The sequence below is a fragment of the Equus przewalskii genome, chromosome 5, assembly GCF_037783145.1.
Source record: "Equus przewalskii isolate Varuska chromosome 5, EquPr2, whole genome shotgun sequence".
Classification (NCBI taxonomy): domain Eukaryota; kingdom Metazoa; phylum Chordata; class Mammalia; order Perissodactyla; family Equidae; genus Equus; species Equus przewalskii.
Window position 1 is genome coordinate 59887112 of NC_091835.1, and position 18706 is coordinate 59905817.

The 18706-nt window shown below is 35.8% G+C and overlaps 1 protein-coding gene across 11 annotated transcripts in view; it reads right to left on the bottom strand.

Annotated features, from left to right (window-relative positions):
* The window catches only part of ABCD2 (ATP binding cassette subfamily D member 2), a 57833-nt gene extending 39182 nt beyond the window's left edge, over positions 1 to 18651 (bottom strand). For 3 of the 11 annotated variants that reach the window (XM_070619395.1, XM_070619393.1, XM_070619397.1), the window contains exons 1-6: positions 18546 to 18651; positions 15282 to 16547; positions 13567 to 13747; positions 4997 to 5118; positions 1478 to 1646; positions 644 to 738 (exon numbers count right to left, since the gene is read on the bottom strand). In XM_070619395.1, coding sequence (XP_070475496.1) covers positions 644 to 738; positions 1478 to 1646; positions 4997 to 5118; positions 13567 to 13747; positions 15282 to 16220 — 1506 coding nt within the window. In that variant the 5' untranslated portion in view covers positions 16221 to 16547; positions 18546 to 18651. Of the gene's footprint in view, positions 1 to 643; positions 739 to 1477; positions 1647 to 4996; positions 5130 to 7933; positions 8066 to 13566; positions 13748 to 15281; positions 16548 to 18429 lie in introns of those variants that run through there. The other 8 variants (XM_070619396.1, XM_070619394.1, XM_070619398.1 and 5 more) reach the window with 6 other exon arrangements.
* Between the last annotated feature and the right edge of the window lie 55 nt (positions 18652 to 18706).

Sequence of the window (18706 nt, forward strand, 5' to 3'; positions counted from 1 at the left end):
AATTCCAAAATGTATGTTTAAATTTTACAGTGCTTTAAATCAGGGCACTAGGTTTATTAGCTATTTTTACATCTTAGTTTTTGTAATCAAGACATAGAATATTAAATAACAACTCTTATTCTCAACAGAATTAAAAATTAAATTCCAATCCATGAATCTTCTCATTATTTTTTCCTAATAGAAGACATGATTATTTAAAATATAAATTAAATTTAGAGAACCATGTATTAACAGAATTAAACTTGTTAATAACTTCTAGCCTCAAATTTTAGTAAATATATTACAGTATAGGTAGGCTTATATTCCTTGAGTAATTGTTCGAAGGGAAAAAATTAAAATTTATTTTCAGATATTAATTTCTGAGGAAGTTTCCTATTACTCTCAAAAGTTACCTTGTATAGGCTCTCAGTGAACTGTAATTTTAATTTTCAACCTGGCAATAAAGCAGTAGACATCAAATTTCTCTTTCTTTCTGCTTTCTGAGGAAGTAACTGCTTCTGTAATTGAGCCACTGTGCATACCTTTCTTGATTTCCCCTCCTTTCCATATGCTCCTCCAAGTATTTAACAAATGTACATGAATTCTGTGTTGTTTTGTATTAGTGTGATGGCAACAATCAGAAGATTCTTGAATATCATCTTACTTTGAAGTTTAGCCTGGAAGCCACCACTTCTCCCGTTGGTGTAATTATGGGAACATTTTCACAAATAATTCCATGATCCACATCAATAACTTTTCCTATAAGTTAAGGAACGACTTAAGTTACAAAAGCTATCACACGTTATTGTTAATTACGTAAGTAACTTAAAGTATAATGCAACATAACAGATAAATTCGTTATAAAGATAATTCACAGTAACAAATCAGAAAACCAAGTGAAATATAGATATCTATATCTAAAGAAAAGTTTAACGTAAATTTGGACATTTTGACACATCTACTTGGAAAATCTTTCTCAGAAACATTACTTACCAATAATCTAATGTCAACATCATAATGAGAGCAAAGCTAAACTCTATCTGATATAACCCAGCCATACTCTTTACAACTACTTGTTTCTCTAAATTAACCTTTCTTACAGAAAAAACACGGTGCCCCAAAAAGGGAATTAAGACATTTATATATAATTTTTAAAAATATGATAACCAAATAAGTTTAAAAACATAGGATGATGAAGAACAATATGACATTAGCTCTAATTCTGTTATTTGATTTTTAAAAGCAAACAATTCATTCTGCCATATGTGCAGTTTCCAAAAATAATTCTAGAAATTTTGTTCTAAATAAAGGTAACAATTTTTTTTAATGGTAATGTTAGTCACCACTCCTCAAACTGCAATACTAAGTTTAGGAATAACTATTTAAATAAATAAATGCTGGTTTCTTTTATCTGTTAAAGACTAGCTTCTAAAAAACTTTAGTTCTGTTGATAAACACTTAAATACAGGAAAAATATAAAAACATTTGAGTCTAATACCTTTGATTTCCAACGTATCACTGAGGGATAATTCTATGTTAGCTCCATTCTTGCTGTGGTTTTCAGACTCTTGCATGACAGCAGTTCTCTTATAAATGCCTCTTTTCACTTCATCAAAGACCCAAAACATATTGTACACTCGAGCAGTATAGCCTGCTAATTCAGTGATCTAAAACCAACACAGAGAGATAAAATAGTTAATATACTCAAGACAGACTTAAATAAATATGCAATCATATAAGCTTTTTGATTTAATGTTAAAGATCCTATTTTATTATACATGAAAAATAAATAACATATCTGATAACTAAAACAAGTAAAGGTAAAAAGCTTATCAAGAGAGCAACATAGCAACGTGTCAATGTAAGTTTGATTGGGATTATAAAACACATAAAAAATTATTCATTCAAGTCAGGGTTAAAAACGAAATGTAAAGATTTCAGAATATTAGTGAGACTTAAAAATCTTTGGTCAAGGGGCTGGCCCCACGGCCAAGTGGTTAAGTTTTCACGCTCCACTTCAGCGGCCCAGGGTTTTGCCGGTTTGGATCCTGGGTGCAGACCTAGCACCGCCCATCAAGCCGTGCTGAGGTAGCATCGCACATAGCAGAACCAGAAGGACCTACAACTAGAATATACACTATGTACTGGGGGACTTTGGAGAGAAGGGAAAAAAAAGATTGGCAGCAGATGTTGGCTCAGGTACCGATCTTAAAAAAATAAATCTTTTGGGGCCAGCCCTGGGGCCGAGTGGTTAAGTTTGTGCGCTCTGCTTCAGCGGCCTAGGGTTTCACCAGTTGGAATCCTGGGCATAGACACGGCACTGCTCATGAAGCCATGCTGAGGCAGCGTTCCACATAGCACAACTAGAAGGACCCACAACTGAAAATACACAACTATGTACGGGGGGCTTTGGGCAGAAAAAGGAAAAAATAAAATCTTCATAAATAAATAAATCTTTAGTCAAATTTCTGATTTGACTCGTTTAAATGACAGATTTCATTTCCAGAAAATTAGAAATTTTGTGAAAAGCTTAAGTTCATTCAATGAAATTATGATCCTTTATTTTGATATCTTTTTTCAATTTAAAATAGGTTTTAAATAGAAGAAAAATACATTTTTTTTCTTATTAGAAATGAATGTTTCTGAGTCAAATTGATTGTCAAAATTCCTAAGCTTGGCAGAGAAAATATCCCTGCTAGAGGATACCAAAATTGGGAGTGAGCTCAGTGAAAAGCTTCAACTCCTTTTCAGTCCAAATTCCACAATTCAGCTTCTTTTCAAGCCAAACATGATTTATATGCCCAAAGAAAAACATTAAATATGACTTTTTTCTAGGTGAGATTAAAGATAAGATGAGATAAATCTCTGCTTTAGTCCATAAGGCTCAATAGAGTGGTACCTTGCTCCTATCCTGCCAGTGATCCAATTTAGGCTGAATCTCCTGCTGTTTTTCTATTAAAAGAACACCTTGTTGTCAGGGTACTGTGAAAGGTGACTCATCTCCTGTCAAGACCATCTTTCTCAGTGAAAAGGAAAGCACAAAAACCATTCCCTTACAGAAATGTTTACTAGGAAACTGGTACCAATAAGCAAGGCAGGTCACCAGTAAATGTCTCTTAAACAATAAATTGTGGAATAATACACCAATGCTGACATTTGTGTAAGATTTTTGTGTGTGCAAAACTTAAGCAGTAAAAGAGTGCATATTACTGTCAAAAGCTTTCTACTGTGTGAGAGGTCTGTAGCTGGATTAGTATCGCATTTCTATATGTTAATGTTATAGCTATTTAAAGGGTAATTTCTAAAATGTTATCCACAAAAATCTCCTGAGTTCTCAAGTAGGGGAAAACAGAGCTAAGGATTAACAAAATATGGATTCAAAAGAAACCTGGCTAAATATATTTGCATAAAAAAATAAAAAGTCCAAAACCAAATGTAGAGGTCAATTAAAGAAAAGCAGGAGGCAAGGAGTTAGTAGACCAGGATGCAGGGTGAAGTGGGCAAAGAGTGTCTGAAAAAACCTGAGAATGTGACTGTGGACAAATTACTTTGGGATATAAGACAGGGGGTTTGCCCTTGAACTCTAACTCTAAAAAGGACCCTTGCTCCCTCTGGAGCTAGCAGAGAATGCATGATGCTTTCATGTGCTGTCATAGCAGCAATAAGATTCTTTAGAAGTGAACATTCTGTGATTCAAAGCACAGTCAGCCAAAATAAAGCAAAATGCAATCAGTTTTTGTGTCGGAGACAATCTAGAAAAACTAATTGATATTCTTTCTGTGACTTAGATACCAAAGTATTTTAATGTGAGATGGCTAAAATTTTGATTTGTCATTTAATTTTAATAAGTAATTTATTAATCAAAAAACCTATCCTCAAAACCGTGTCTTCAGATTATCAAAATTACTATTTGAAAAATTTTTTAAAATTGAGTTGGTTAGGTACGTGGCCCTAAACAACTGGTTTTACTTTTATTTTTTTAACCCAATTCAAGAAATCAGTTGTTGAATGAGACTGAAAAGTTTTGTCGGTAAATCACAAACTTTGTAACTCTTTTATATGGCTTATTCGAGGCTGATTTAATAGGCAGCTAAATTTATAAAGATGCTCTGGCAATTTATATTGATACAAAAGCCACAAGAGTAATTAATAGTGAGAATGTCTGTCCATGGGAATATTATGTAACATCTGAACAGAATAAAAATGATTTCCAGTCTTAACACTGTGATATCTGCAGGTCTTATTACCATTCTTTCAGCAAGTATTTATCGACCACGTACAACATTCCAAGCATTAAAATGGATATTAAGAATGTAAAGCTGAGTAAGACAGTTCCTGCTTTCCACTCAGGGCCTGGTGCAGGGGATAGTCAATTACAATGTGGTAAAGCACCAGGTGTACTGTGAACACAGAGAAGGTAGAGCCAGACTCTGCAACGAAGGCGGGAAGAAGGTGGAATCACAAGAGGGTTTTAGAGGTGGTTGGTGAGGCTTGACTTGTCATGAAGGATGAGTAAAACTTTGCAAGGTATATAAGTAATATTATTGGCTAACATTTAGTGACTGCTTAATATGTATTGTTTTAAACATTCTACATGTATTAACTCACAACAACCCTACAAAGTCAATGCTATCATTATTTCACAGATGATGAAACAGACACAGACAGGTTAAGGAATTTGAGTAAGTTCATATAATTTGTAAATACTGGAGCAAGAATTTAAACTTAGGCACTCTGGCTCCAGAATCCACACATAGGGGTGTGGTTTTTTTTTTTAATTAAAAACAAATACGTCATACTATAGACAGAAAAAGAGGAGTTATCATTGAAAGCGTAAAAATTAAAGGGTATTAGCAGCAATATACTTGGGAGGGCTGCCTTTTATCTTGATTACACTCTTAGCAATGTTTGGTAGAGAAAAATGCTTCCAAAATACTAAGTATATCTTGTAATTTACATTTTGCTTGATTTTCATATATCTTATTTTAATCAAATTGATGACGAGAAATGCAAGTACCTCTTTGTATGAAGACATAATCCTTTCAATAGCATCAGCTCCAGAGGCCAATAAATTTCGAGCAGTAGTAAAGGCTTCTGTCCGTTCACTAACCATAGCTTGTTTGGGACCATCCTCTAGATCTAAAAGCAAATTACAAAACCATTGAGTTTTTTCAAGTAACTAAATGTTTTATTTTATACAGATGAAATTGTGGCCAAAACAACCACATGTAAATTTTTCATTAGTACCAACAATTTCCTAGAAATTTAATGAATTATTGAAAATACAATATTTGTACGAGATTTTATTTAAAGCTTTCTTTTGTTTCATTATTTTTTTAGAAGGAGACTTGGAACAAAAGTAAGTCTATAGGAATTATGACTATTTTCATTTAGCATTCTTTTAACTTTTTCCAAATTCAACTCCCTGCCCTTATTACAGCTAGGCAATCAAATACTATGGATTTGGTCAATAAAATACTACTAATAGGAATACAAGCAAATATTTCTAGTGTAGTTCCTTTAATAGAAATGCAAGTTAGCTGACCCTCATAAGCCAGCCTCTGTCTACCTGTTTCAACCAACCCTCACTCTACAGTCTAGCGGCAGCCCAAACATGCAATACTCTATTTATCCTCTGCTATTTGCATACATGATTTCTTCTGACTTCAATATACTTCTCTTCCTTGTTTGTCTAGCTCTTTCTTCAAGAGTTAACTCTCTAGTAAAGGTTTCCCTGGAAACTTTTGCTGGCCTTTCCAATGGACTTTAAGTTTCTTAAGGGTCAAGAATGTGTGTTTTATTTTTTATTCCTAGTACTCAGCAGAGTCTCCAGCACATAGTACTCCTTAATGTGTATTGAATGGATGCATGGATGCATGGATGGGATGGATAGATGAATGAACATCCTAAATTACTGTCAATGCAGAATTACGGTTAAGAGGAGTCAGACTAGGTTTGAATCCAGGCTTTACTACTTATTGGCAGGTAGTAAGGTAAGTAGAACTTGCCACTTATCCTCTCCATGCCTATTTTCTCATTTGTAAATGAGGGAGACAATAATACTATCTCAAACAATTCTATCTCAAAGAGTTGTTTTAAGGTGAAATACAAATGAAGTGTTAGTCTAATCTATGGCCTATAATAAGTTCTCTAAATGTTAGCCGTTATTATTTTCTCTAGTTATTATCGCATATCTATTTAATTTAGTCTTATTCTTCAAAATTATTCTCTCCAAGTCATTACTTTAATCTTTCCAACAATTTGAGTCTCTATCTGGCCCGTCTATAGATTATTTCCAAAGTTCTAAATTAAATGCTGAAAATTAATGAAGAAATTAGAGTGATATAGATAGTCATAGTCTAACTTTGATATTTATTGTTCTCTGATTTATCTCAGTGCAAAGGTTTTTTTTCTCCATATCAGTGCAAATATTTAACTTGTGCCCTATTATGACTACCAGATAATTTCATATTTACTTGCTCACAGACAGCTCACCTGGGTTTGAAAGAGATCCACGCATAATATACAGTAAAATGCACTCAGCAGATATTTACTGAACCCCTAGATATGCAAGAAATTAGGCAAGGTGCTATAGGACATGCAAGGATAAATGTGATTTTCAGACTCTTTCCTTAGGGAGCCTACAGTTTGGTAGGAGAGAGAAGACAAGTTCCCAAATAACTATGCAGGGCAGCCTATGAAGAGAGTTAATGGGAGGTGTTTAGAGGAGGCAAAGATCATTTCTTGCTGCAAGAGACAGGAAATGCTTCATGGAGGAGTAGACTGTGAGTGAGGCCTTGAAGACCACATATAACTTCAATAGATCATAAGTATAGTATAAGCAACAGGACAGAGAAGGGAAACTTCAAGCAATGCCAACTGAATGATAAACAGCCTGATCAAGTTACAGCATGGGTTGGTGTCAGGCACTGATTTCACCCGAGTATGAGAATCACCATGAGTTCATGGGGCCCTTTTACAATAGTCTAGGGGCCGCCCAGTGGCCGAGTGGTTAAGTTCCTGAGCTCCACTTTGGCAACCCAGGGTTTCGCTGGTTGGGATCCTGGGCGCAGACACGGCACTGCTCAGCAGGCCACGCTGAGGTGGTGTCCCACATAGCACAGCCAGAGTCACTCACAACTAGAATATACAACTATGTACTGGGGGGTTTTGGGGAGGAGAAGAAGAAGAAGGAAAAAAAGAAGATTGGCAACAGTTGTTAGCTCAGGTGCCAATCTTTAAAAAAAAAAAAAAAGAGGACAAATAGTCCAATGTGGTTCCTCCTAGCCCTACTGTTGTCACTGCTCTAGAGGACTCCTGTTAGCCCCCTTGAAGTGAGTGAGTTTCCCTGAGGAATGAAAAAAGAAAGGCTTTGAGTGCTGGTATAAGTGAGGAGTGAAAAATGTGATTGAATAAATAGACTGGAAACAGAATGTAGATATTCTTACATTTAAATGTGTGAGAAAATTTAGATAGACACAAAAAATTACCGAAAGATTCTCAGCAAGCTACCAAAATAGTGAATTGCTGAATCAGTTAAAGCACTAAGAATAGTTTTGGCTCATAGAGAATCTGGCTGGTGATCTAAAATAATCATGGGATTTTATGAATTTGGGTTAAAAGAGGTTTAAATAGTAGCTTTTACTGACAGTCTCTGTTAAGAAGTAAAAACACTAGCACAGATGAACTGGTGTTTGACATGGCATGGTACTTTCCACGTTGCTTTAGCAGATTAATGCCTATTGGGTTTTCTTCGTGCTTTTAGCAACATAATTACAAATAGCTCTGGACAGATTTCATTTGACTTTTATTCTACGGATTGTTCTTTGGAAAGTACTGTGACAGCAGTGCCAGTAGTATTTTGCCATGCACACAACAGCCAACTGCATAACCTCTGTGAGAAGGGTAGATTCCTCAGTGTCAGAGATATAAATTCATGACCTAAAGCACTTACCTATTTTGTATCCCAGATCAACACATTTTATCTTCCTCACCAAATATTTTGAATACGTTGTCAAAAGTGCCTCACTTAAGGATTTAATATTTAACATTATATCTTCTCATTTTACTGCTATTTTCAGCTCTGCTAATGAAAGGATATATTGAAACACGGTCACATCTGTTGCTATTTCACTGAAAAGGTGAGAAAGGATTTAAAACTAAGGTTATGTAATACATTTGTCAAAACCCATAGAACTGTATAATACAAAGAGTGAATCCTAATGTAAACTATGGACTTCAGTTACTAATGTATAAATATTGGTTCATCAGTTATAACAAAGGTATCACATTAATACAAGATGTAAATAACAAGGGAAATTATGGGAGGAGGGAAAATTTGGGAACTGAACACTTTCTGCTCAATTTTTCTGTAAACCTAAAACTATTCTAAAGAAAATTGTCTATTAATTTTTTAAGAATTAAAAAAGCAGGCTACCCTTCTGTACTTTTTTCTTTGGACTTACAATCTGAGTTTATTTCTTGTCATTTATGTTTTATCTTTGCCACCTTGACAAATCTCAATCTTACCCTACCTCATACCATATATAAACATCAATTCTAACTGATGATCTTAATGTGAAATGAAAAACCAATAAATTTCTAGAAGATAAAATAGGAGAGGGCCGGCCCAGTGGTGCAGCGGTTAAGTTGGCAGGTTCTGCTTCTCGATGGCCTGGGGTTCGCTGGTTCGGATCCCGGGTGCAGACATGGCACCGCTTGGCAAACGCCATGCTGTGGTAGGCGTCCCATGTATAAAGTAGAGGAAGATGGGCATGGATGTTAGCTCAGGGCTAGTCTTCCTCAGAAAAAAAAGAGGAGGATTGGCAGTAGTTAGCTCAGGGCTAATCTTCCTCAAAAAAAAAAAAAAAATAGGAGAATAACTCTATGACCTTGGGTTAGGCAAATATTTCTTAAACAGGACAAAAAAAGCACTAACAACAAAGAAAATGATTGATAAATTGAACTATATTAAAATTATGAACTTCTCTTAGACACTTAAGAGACTGAAAAGGCAAGAATAGAGTGGGAAAAGAGATTTGAGTGTGTGTGTGTGTGTGTGTGTGTGTCTGACAAACTACTCATTACAGAATACACAAGAGCTTTACAAATGAACAAGCAAAAACCAAATAAGCCAGTTTAAAAATGAAGAAAAAACTTATCGGTACTTCATAAAAAAGGCTATCCAAGTAGCCAATAAACAAATGAAAAGTGCTTAACCTCCTCAGTCATCAGAGAAATGCAAATTAAGACTACAATGAAGCACGCTTATACACTCATAAGAATGCCTAAAAGGAAAAAGACTCACATCAAACATTGACAAAGATGTGGAGCAACTAAAACTCTCATACGTACTGCATGATACTATTTATATAAGGTTCAAAACCCAGCAAATACTAATGAATGATCGGTAAAATGCCTGCCTTTGCTGTGGCATGGGGGCAGGGGCAGGAGGAAGTGGGGATGGGGGTAGGAGGCTGAAGATGAGGATAAGACTGGGAAGGGGTTTCTGGGATGGGAGCTTCTGGGATGAAGGTAAGGTTCTGTTTCTTCTCAGTGGTGCTTACGTGTATGGGTTGACTTTGTGACAGTTCACTGAGTGGTACACTAATGATTGTGCCATTGTGGGCATGTATGTTATACTTTAAAAATTATAGCTACTGACACGAATAGCTAATTACAGCTAAAAAGTATGTCTTTGATATGTACTGATAACTACTGTGACAATAATTGGTCAACAAGAGAGTAGTCATATGTAAACTGACCCAAATACAAAATTATATTTCAACAATTTGGCATTTGAATATGAGACATACTCCTGCAGCAGGAGCTATGGAGATCATCTTGTTGGAAGTACATTTTAGAAATAAAATATCACCCATGTTATGAGGGTTATGGTAGAGTTCAGTTCCACTCCTAAGAGTGCTTTCAGTTGCTACTTCTGATGTGCCACCTCACGTTAGCAGATCACCAACATGTGGACGCTACTGGCAGTGCTAGTGGCTTAGGTGCTCTCTTCACTGCCTGTCAGGTGTCTGTAATAAGGTCCGGCAGAAGGGACCTATAAGTAGCTTTCCCTGGCCTTGCCCAGAACTGCTTTTGATATGAAGAGAAGAAAAGTGGCCTATAACATTAAAAAATTGAGATACAGCTCCCAGGTAACTATTTTCTTTACATAATTTCAGTCTTTCTCTTAATACAAAGCAAAGAAAGGGATAATGTCCTCTAAGAAAATATAATAGAAACTATATATAATTAACTATTTCAATGCCTCTATTTCAAGCATTAGCTCCCACGATTGCTTGGTCTCAAACTAAGTTAAGTCCCTTATAGACTAAGTTCCAATATAGCTAAATGGAGGTAGCGTGATGAAGGTAAGAAAAGTAACACACTAGGAATCACATGATGTCTTCTATCCTTAGTGCTTCCACTAACCATCTGTGTGCCCTTAGGCAAATCTGGGGCTCCAGACTGGATGACCTCTAAGCTCCTCGTCTGAGTGAAAATGGCATGATTCCACATGCAATTTTGTAATGTGAACTTGAATATAAACATAATCCTGTCCTAACCATAAGATTTCACTTGAAGTTGTAGGTGGGTGGTATAACAAATCTACTACAAAACTATTTTTCTTTTCTCCTCCAAAAAAACTATGCAGGCTCTTCCTCCTATCTGCACTTTTCCCTCTGACTTCCTAATCACTTTTAAATATCTTGCTCTCTTAACAACAATAATCGTGCCAGCAAATGTCTATTGAGCATTTTCGATGAAGCAGGCATTGTTCTAAGTTTTACACATGTACTCTTCTTTAATTCTCCTAACAACCCTGCTATAATTTCTCCCATTTCAGAAATGAGGAAATTGAAGCACAAGAAGGTTAAATGACTTGCCCATAGTCATAGCCTAGTAAGCAAAAGAGTAAGCATTTGAACCCAGGCAATCTGATGCCAGAGCCCACATGGTAAGAATAGGATAGATATTAACAATGATCCACCTAAATTCTTACTACTTGCTGAGAACTGTTTCAAAGCACATTAAATACATTATATACAATTTCATAATTCTGTAAGATATATATTACTATACCTATGGTTAAGAGAGGAAAACTGAGGCATATAAAGTTTATGCAAATTTCTCAAGGATGGATAACTACGAAATAGCTGAGTCAAGAACTGAACAGTGGCCTGCTTCTTTATTGTATTGTCTTTTTTTCCTCTATCCTACTTTTTCTCCCTTTTCTCTTTGCCATTCTTCTCTCATTCACCCACTTTTTCCACCTATTTTTGCTTTAAAATATACAGTATCATGTATTTAATTCATCTCTAACATAAGGGACAACTCAGGGCATAAGTGTAAATTAAGACTGAAGATTAGATTAGAATATATGATATGTAATTCCAAGACCTAAAGCCTCAAAGGTATATCATTATTTAGAAAAAATAATTTTGTATGAGTAAAACGCTAACAATATTTTCATGTGTTAAATCATTGTAGGTCAAATATCTTTAGTAAATACGTACAAACATTATAAGCATATATATAGTAACATTAGAAATTACAGAAGATATTGAAGCACCTTCTCATAATAATGCTGTCATATGAATTTATTTTTTTCTTCTATGAAATTCTTATACTGCTTCACTTTGTATAAAATCCTCTTTTGAAAAGAAGCTTTAAGAATTACTTTATTTTACTTGCATCACTGTGATTATCATAATTTCAATCTGAAATTTTAATGTTGTTTCTTTAATTTAATATGATATTTTCAGGATTTATTTTTAAATATCTTATTACATCACCCATAGAAATAAGATTGTTAGATTCTTTGCATACACTGTTTACTTCTTACTGGTCTCTGTGGGGTTAATTTGTCACCATTAATAGCTGCATTTTCTCTGCTCTATGTTGAATACTCTGGGGTTTTGTAATAAGACCAGTGCTTCCAAGGACTAAGAGAACTACACCATGATCTTGTCATTGGTGTTGTCTCTATACGTTATATATGAAACTTTTAAAACACCCATATACTTAGATTCACTACGAATATCTGATAATTTTGTTGTGTCTTACTAAAACTAATCTCAAGACCATAAATTTTTGTGTCATTTTTTTCTCCAATACTTTTTTGAAAAAGCAATTTATTTTATCTTATAATGAAAGGATTATGTCTAAAAATACTATTACTAACAACGCCTTATTCAATATAAACTTTTTAAATGATTTTTTAAAAAATAAACTTTGAAAACATAAAAATAGATAAAATTCAGTTTCCCAGTGGCCTAAACACAGTATTAGACAGCTGAGTTGTGGAGTATATTTAGTATATCTATAATCTTATCACATGGGATTGACAAATTCCAATTTACTAAAATGAACAATTTTAGGTTAAGAATGACTCAAATTTGACAAGTTTTTCTGTAATAATTGGTTAAAGCATTGAAGCACTGTTTCAAAATATTAAAGTATAGGGTAATTTTTTTACTTGTTTTTATTAGATGACTTCAAACAAATAACTTAATTCTTAATACTACACCAAAAATAGCCGTAAAATAGTGTGAATTCTGTTACCTTATTCTCAGTGTTGCCTTTTGTTTCCTAGGTAATAATTGTCACTCTGTATCAAGAACGTCAAGAGCATGCTCTGTACTTTATAAACATTATTCTGTTAAATCCTCCCAACAGTCCTCTGAAGTAGCCTTTCCAATTCTCGTTTTACAGATGAGGAAATGGAGGTTCAGAGTTTAATTAACATGACTAAGAGGATACAGGCAGGAAGAGGGAAAGCCAAGAGTTGAGCAAAGCTCTGTCTTACTACAAAGCCCATGCTTTTATTTAGTTACTTCAACACTAAGGCCAATTTTGACCAAGTGGTTTTTAAAGAGAAGGGGGAACGTTTTATTTTGGAGGAAGAGCAGAAAATGCTGCTACTTTAATTAACTCCCCTTTGTCCCTGCCTATTAAGATCCAAACTCCCATCTCAAGTATTACAGAACGTTTTAATATTGTTCTTGTTGCCCTTATCTTTCTTAGTTATCCCAAAGATGAAAAATGTTGGTGAAAACCACTGGGGTGGTGATAGCTAGAATTAGACAGGGGCAGCTTGACAACCCCTACCCCCACAATGCCACCAAATCATGCTACATAGGAGGTTTATCCATGTTACCTACAAGTAGAGGAGATCTTGTTCCATGGTGTAAAGCACTTCCTAAAACAATATTCCTAGTTGCCTAATGTAGTCAACCAACTCTTCAAATCACAAAACAGGGCAGATCCAGTTATAGAATATTTATAGACTAAACACATGGGATGCGCAGAACTGAAGTTTAAAACACATGGAGAGAACTTACACTGCTTTTCAAGATATTAATTTGAAATATCTCACAACTGGAAAGGACTTTTGAGCCACTTATCTCCTTTCACATTGCAGGTATTATTAGTGGATGTTGCAAAGTCTGCCTTTGTTTCTGACCATTAATGACTACAGAAAAATGGCTACATATACAGTTTCACTCACACAAAACCAGCAGTGACACCTTCAAGAGAAATAATCCTAAACATATATTGAAGATTAAGCATAAATGTCATTACCACCATCTGCAAAGCCAGTTGCAGTGATAATAGGTACAGCCACCATAATCAGTCCACTGCTGCTCCAAACATACTTCATCAAGAACTGCTCTATCATGATGTACCACAAACGTTTGGATAAAATGAGGTTCATCTGATCGGCTAAAGCTTTGTAACTTTTCTGGAGTTGCTTCATTTCCACCTATAGAGGGAAAAAGAGGCAAGAACCCAGCATGAGTTATAAAAGTAAATATTGTATGTCTGAAGGCTTTCTTTAAAGATAGGTACACATTATTTTGTTTTACTTAGTATAGTATGATCTATGATTCTAACAACTAAAAAATACAGATTAATATAAGAATGAGTCATTATTATTTAATTTGGTCACACCTATATTATTGAAAAAAACTCATGATACTTAGTAAATATACATGTCAGTGATTTATAATCTTTATTTCAAAATTACATGCATGAGGTTAAAATTAAACGATATTCTATAAGACATGAGTAAACAATGTTAGAACTTTATCCTTCTTGATCACACCAAAAATATTTGAAAATAAACACATGACACACATATGTGTAATTAGATTCCATTTTCGAACTAACTCAATTTGCTGGATTTTGTCTTAAATGCCGGAAGCCTACAGCATGCTATAATTTAAATCACTGAGTTCAATGATTCAAGAAGAATCACAAGTCAATATGACTAATACAACATATAAGGCCAATTTTCAAGGGGGAGTAGAAGTCCTAAATTTGCTTTAAATTTTCTTCTTCAGATTCCTACTACTGTAAAAATTTGTCTTGATAACTAATGATGCTTCAAAAAGTAAATAATTCTGCTTGGGAATTAAAATACCATTTCAACTTAAGAATATCTGAATATTTCATTTGTACTAAGTCATTTGTATTAAGATTTCAGATGCATCACCTTAAAAAATTTGGTCGTATTTAATATTCTGAGGTTACTTCAATGCTCTGGAAGTTTATGTAATTAGGCTAACTATTTTAGGGATCTGCTTAATGTCGAAAATCTTTAGTATTTAGAAATAACGTTCTGAAATTCCTTTTCTCCTCATTTCTTCTCTAATCTTAGCTTTTCTCTCAAAGCCAGACAAAATTTCATTTCACTCCCTCTTTTTATTTGTGTCAAACATGGTGCTGAACATTAACTAAGAGTTGGAAATGACATTTGTGAGACACACTCTCCTGCACTTCTTAGGACTGAGGACCCTCCATTGCTGACCAGACATGCAAAATTGTTAAACTTGTCTTTCATGTAAAAGGCCAGGGTTTTTTTCCTCTTAAAAACAAAGGGCCCTCAATAATAACAACAAGAGAATACCATCCTAAATTTTCCATCTCAATGGACATGTGTTTACTCAGTTTCCAAACACATTTACTTCTAATGCTCTACAACCAATTAGGATTTAAGTTTTAAGAAAATGCTTCAGAGATAATTCTGAGCATGTTTGGGTAACTGAGGCTAAGTAGACTGAGTGCTGAAAATTTTATTCTCATGAAACTTTAGAAAAGTTTGCACTCTATAATTCTTTAACAACTTGTGAGTAAAAAGGGTAAGGAAGCATACATTCTAGTACAGGTTTAGATGTCATCGGAGTCTAAAACGCTACAGAAGTGGGTCCATCAACAGTACAACAGATGGTATCTAGCACTGCAGTGGCAGCTCGAACAGTCTCACATTTCACCCATCATCTTAATTTCTATCTTACCTTATGTCCTCTGTAAAAGGCAATTTCTTCAACATTGGCTATAATTCTGGAGTGCACATACCGCAAATAGCCTTTTCTATGAGCTTCTTCAGCCACCAATTTACCAAATTTGGGAGAGCAGGCTTTCAACACTTTAGCAGTGGCATATACCACAAGCCCTGCTAATAGGGTGGGCCCAATTGGGCTAGCTCCTCTGGATGTAGCAGTCTGGATGAGCGTATAGGAGGTCAGGATTACATCTAAAATAGGTTTGGTCAGATTAGAATACAAGTGAGCCACAGATTGGGAGAACATCATAATATCCTCAGTAAGAGACTGGTCAGGGTTTGCCAGCCTCCCGTCCATATTGATCACCTTATAATAAGTCTGATTTGTAAAATAGGTTTCATAGGCATGGCCTACTAGGCGAGTTCTGAAGGCCAAAGCCAATTTGCACTCCAGGTACCTTATTGCACTGTTCACAAAGGTAGCAGGGATGGCAATCATAAGCCACTTGATTAATTTGATGATGAAAGTCCGAGGCTTCTTTTCCACAATGCTTTTCACGATTTTTCCATCCAGACCAGCCACATAGATAGACAGAAATGTTCTCGAGATTAGAGCCACCGAGTGGAGGCAGAGCCACCCTGTTTCAGTGGTCACAAGTTTTGGAAAGAGAATTTTCCGAAGTTCTAGTAGCTGTTTGAAAAAATCTGCATTCACTCCTGGCGAAGAATTTTTACAAGTGGTCTCGGTGCAATGCAGTATTTCTCTGTTCTCTGCAGTCGGGTAAGCTGCTTCTTTTCTCTTCCTGTGGCCAGATTGCTTTAAACGCTTGCTAATGATGGGATAGAGGGTTTTCAGAGCATATGCTGCAGCCACCAGGCAGGCAGCCCTTTTAGCAGCGCTCGATCTGGTCCATTTCACTCGATCAGCTGCTGCATTTAGCATATGTGTCATTTTCCCAATTACCCAAACCGGCTTCAAAAAGAATTGGTTTTAAAAGATCATGATCCACCGGAATCCCCAGCAAATGTTTCAGAAAGTCCTACAGCGTTCCATAGTCCGCAGCATTTCTTCTCTTCTTTTTTTAAATTTTGCTTTTGTTTTTTTCAATTTTGTTCTGCTGTGACAGATGCAGCGGAGCTCAGACTCCACCGCACCTACTGGGGATGATTCCCTCAGAAGCTCAAGCTGCACTAAGCCGCCCCAAGCTCCTCCCTCACAGGCCCCTCATTGGCTGTGAGGATGGTGGGACCTTGGAATCCTCGCCGCTTCCCTTTGAACCTTGAAAATGAGGAGAAAGCAAAGCGAATTACATCCTTAGGCAGGAGTCCAAAGAGTTAAATGTCTATTTTTGGAAAGGTCGAATCAGGGCAGCCGCGGGCGACAAAACCTGCCCCAGCTACTGAGCATGCTCAGCGTCACTTAGAAACGCACAGAAGTTTCAGAATATACATCACTCCTCTAAGGTTTTAGTAGATACCACAAGGGGAAGAGCAGAAAGAAAAGGAAATTTCCAAGCGCTATAAAACGAGATGAGGCAGAAGGAGCTAGGGAGATGAGGGAGGAGGGGCAAGAGGACCAACATGAAATGAATATGAAAAGGATATGGAATGAATGTGAAAGGGTATGGACTGAATCTGAAAGGGAGAGAGAGGAAAGAGACAAGCGGGAGGGACACTGGAGAAAACAAACTATCAAATACTTAGATCTGTTTTTCAGTCCCATTTTATTTTATTTTTTCTGTCTGTGTTTCTCATGAAGTCCCAGAATCTATCAGACAAGTCGTAATTGAGGGCATATTTTGTAAATAAATAGGAGAGAAGTCTTCTGCATTATAGAAAATAGTTCTTTGCTATATCTCCATCTCTATGTTTACTTGTCCTTACAATAAAAATCTTCCAGCCCCACAACTGCTATTTTTAGCAATGGAGATCTGATGCACTGGTATTTATTTACAAGGTGACTATTGAATAAAAAAGGGCAGTGTTTCACTTCTACCACCCTCTTGTGTCGTTTAGATAGTTGTTACTTGGAGGTGTGTGACTTTATAACCTAAAGTTAACCATTTGGGAATCCAACTGGAGTTAGATGGTGGAAATAGCTTCTCTGGGACCTTACTTCATTTTTTGAGAATTCTTTGTCTTTTGCAAACTTTTGTTTTGCTTGTTTTGTTTAGGCTTAGAGATAATCTGTTGGCTACTTCCCACTTTGGTTATTTGATTCAAACAAAGAGTGTTAAAAAAATTTTCCCTACATCCCTAATGGAGGACTTAAACTGCTAAACAGTCAAGCAAAATTCTGCATACTTTTAAATATGTAAAATGTTTAGGTAAGGATGAGTGTGTTTTCGAATATGCAAAAACATTTTTGCTTCCCCACACCCACCACCCCCCACAACATACATACACATTTCTAGTCAACTGGAAGCCTGGGAAGATATGCATTAAATTAGAACAGAGGTTGGCAAATTATAACCCAACCAGTGGGCCAAATTTGGCCTGCCACCTGTTTTTTTATGGCCCTTGAGATAAGAACAGTTTTTACATTTTAAAATGGTTGAAAACACATCACAAGAATAATAATATTTTGTGGTGCATGAAAATTACATGAAATTTTTATTTCAGTGTCCATAAATAAAGTTTTATTGGAACACAGCCACACCCATTTATTTATTTACTTATTTTCTATGGCTTTCAAGCCACAGAGCCAGAGCTGGATAGATGAAACAGAGCCTAAAATATTCACTATCTGGCCCTCTTCAGAAGAAGTTTGCCAACCCTTGTGCTAGAATATAAAACCTGTCTCAGTGTTGAATGATCTTCATTATTCAGTTTACTGTGGATAAAGAACTATTCTCCTTTTCATAACTAACGATAGCCTTAAACTTTTAAAACTCCTTTCCCATGTACCTATATGAATTCCAAGAATCCTCACAGGTCTCTTTTCATTTGTTTGCATTCAATTCAGCAGATTGACTAATACATGAGTGGCAAATTCATGCAAATTTCTTTTATAGCTGGCCATATTAGCAGCACAATCTATCATTCATTCCATTGAGACTTTCTAAGTCTGTATGTAGAGATCATAGTGTTATAATGGTTATTTTCAAAATCTTTTATTCCTAATCTCATGTTTTTCATGTGTCAAAGTAAGGATCTCTTACCCTTATAAACTTTAATTCTTTATGTCACATCTCCTGACTGTGATAAGACAGGTGGAGGGCCAGGGTAAACTTAGCTGGGGGTGATAGGAGGATGTTCAGCCAGGCAGAACACGTACACAGAGGGTTGCACCGGTCAGCAAGCAGCTGGCAGTCGAGGCAAGTGGCCTGCATCACTGGCATACGACAGCCATATCAGGGCAGGAGCAGGGCAGTGGGAAATCTAGAAGCAAAGAAGGTTAGAGATCGAATCAGGCCTGCACTTAGTTGTAGGTAGGTC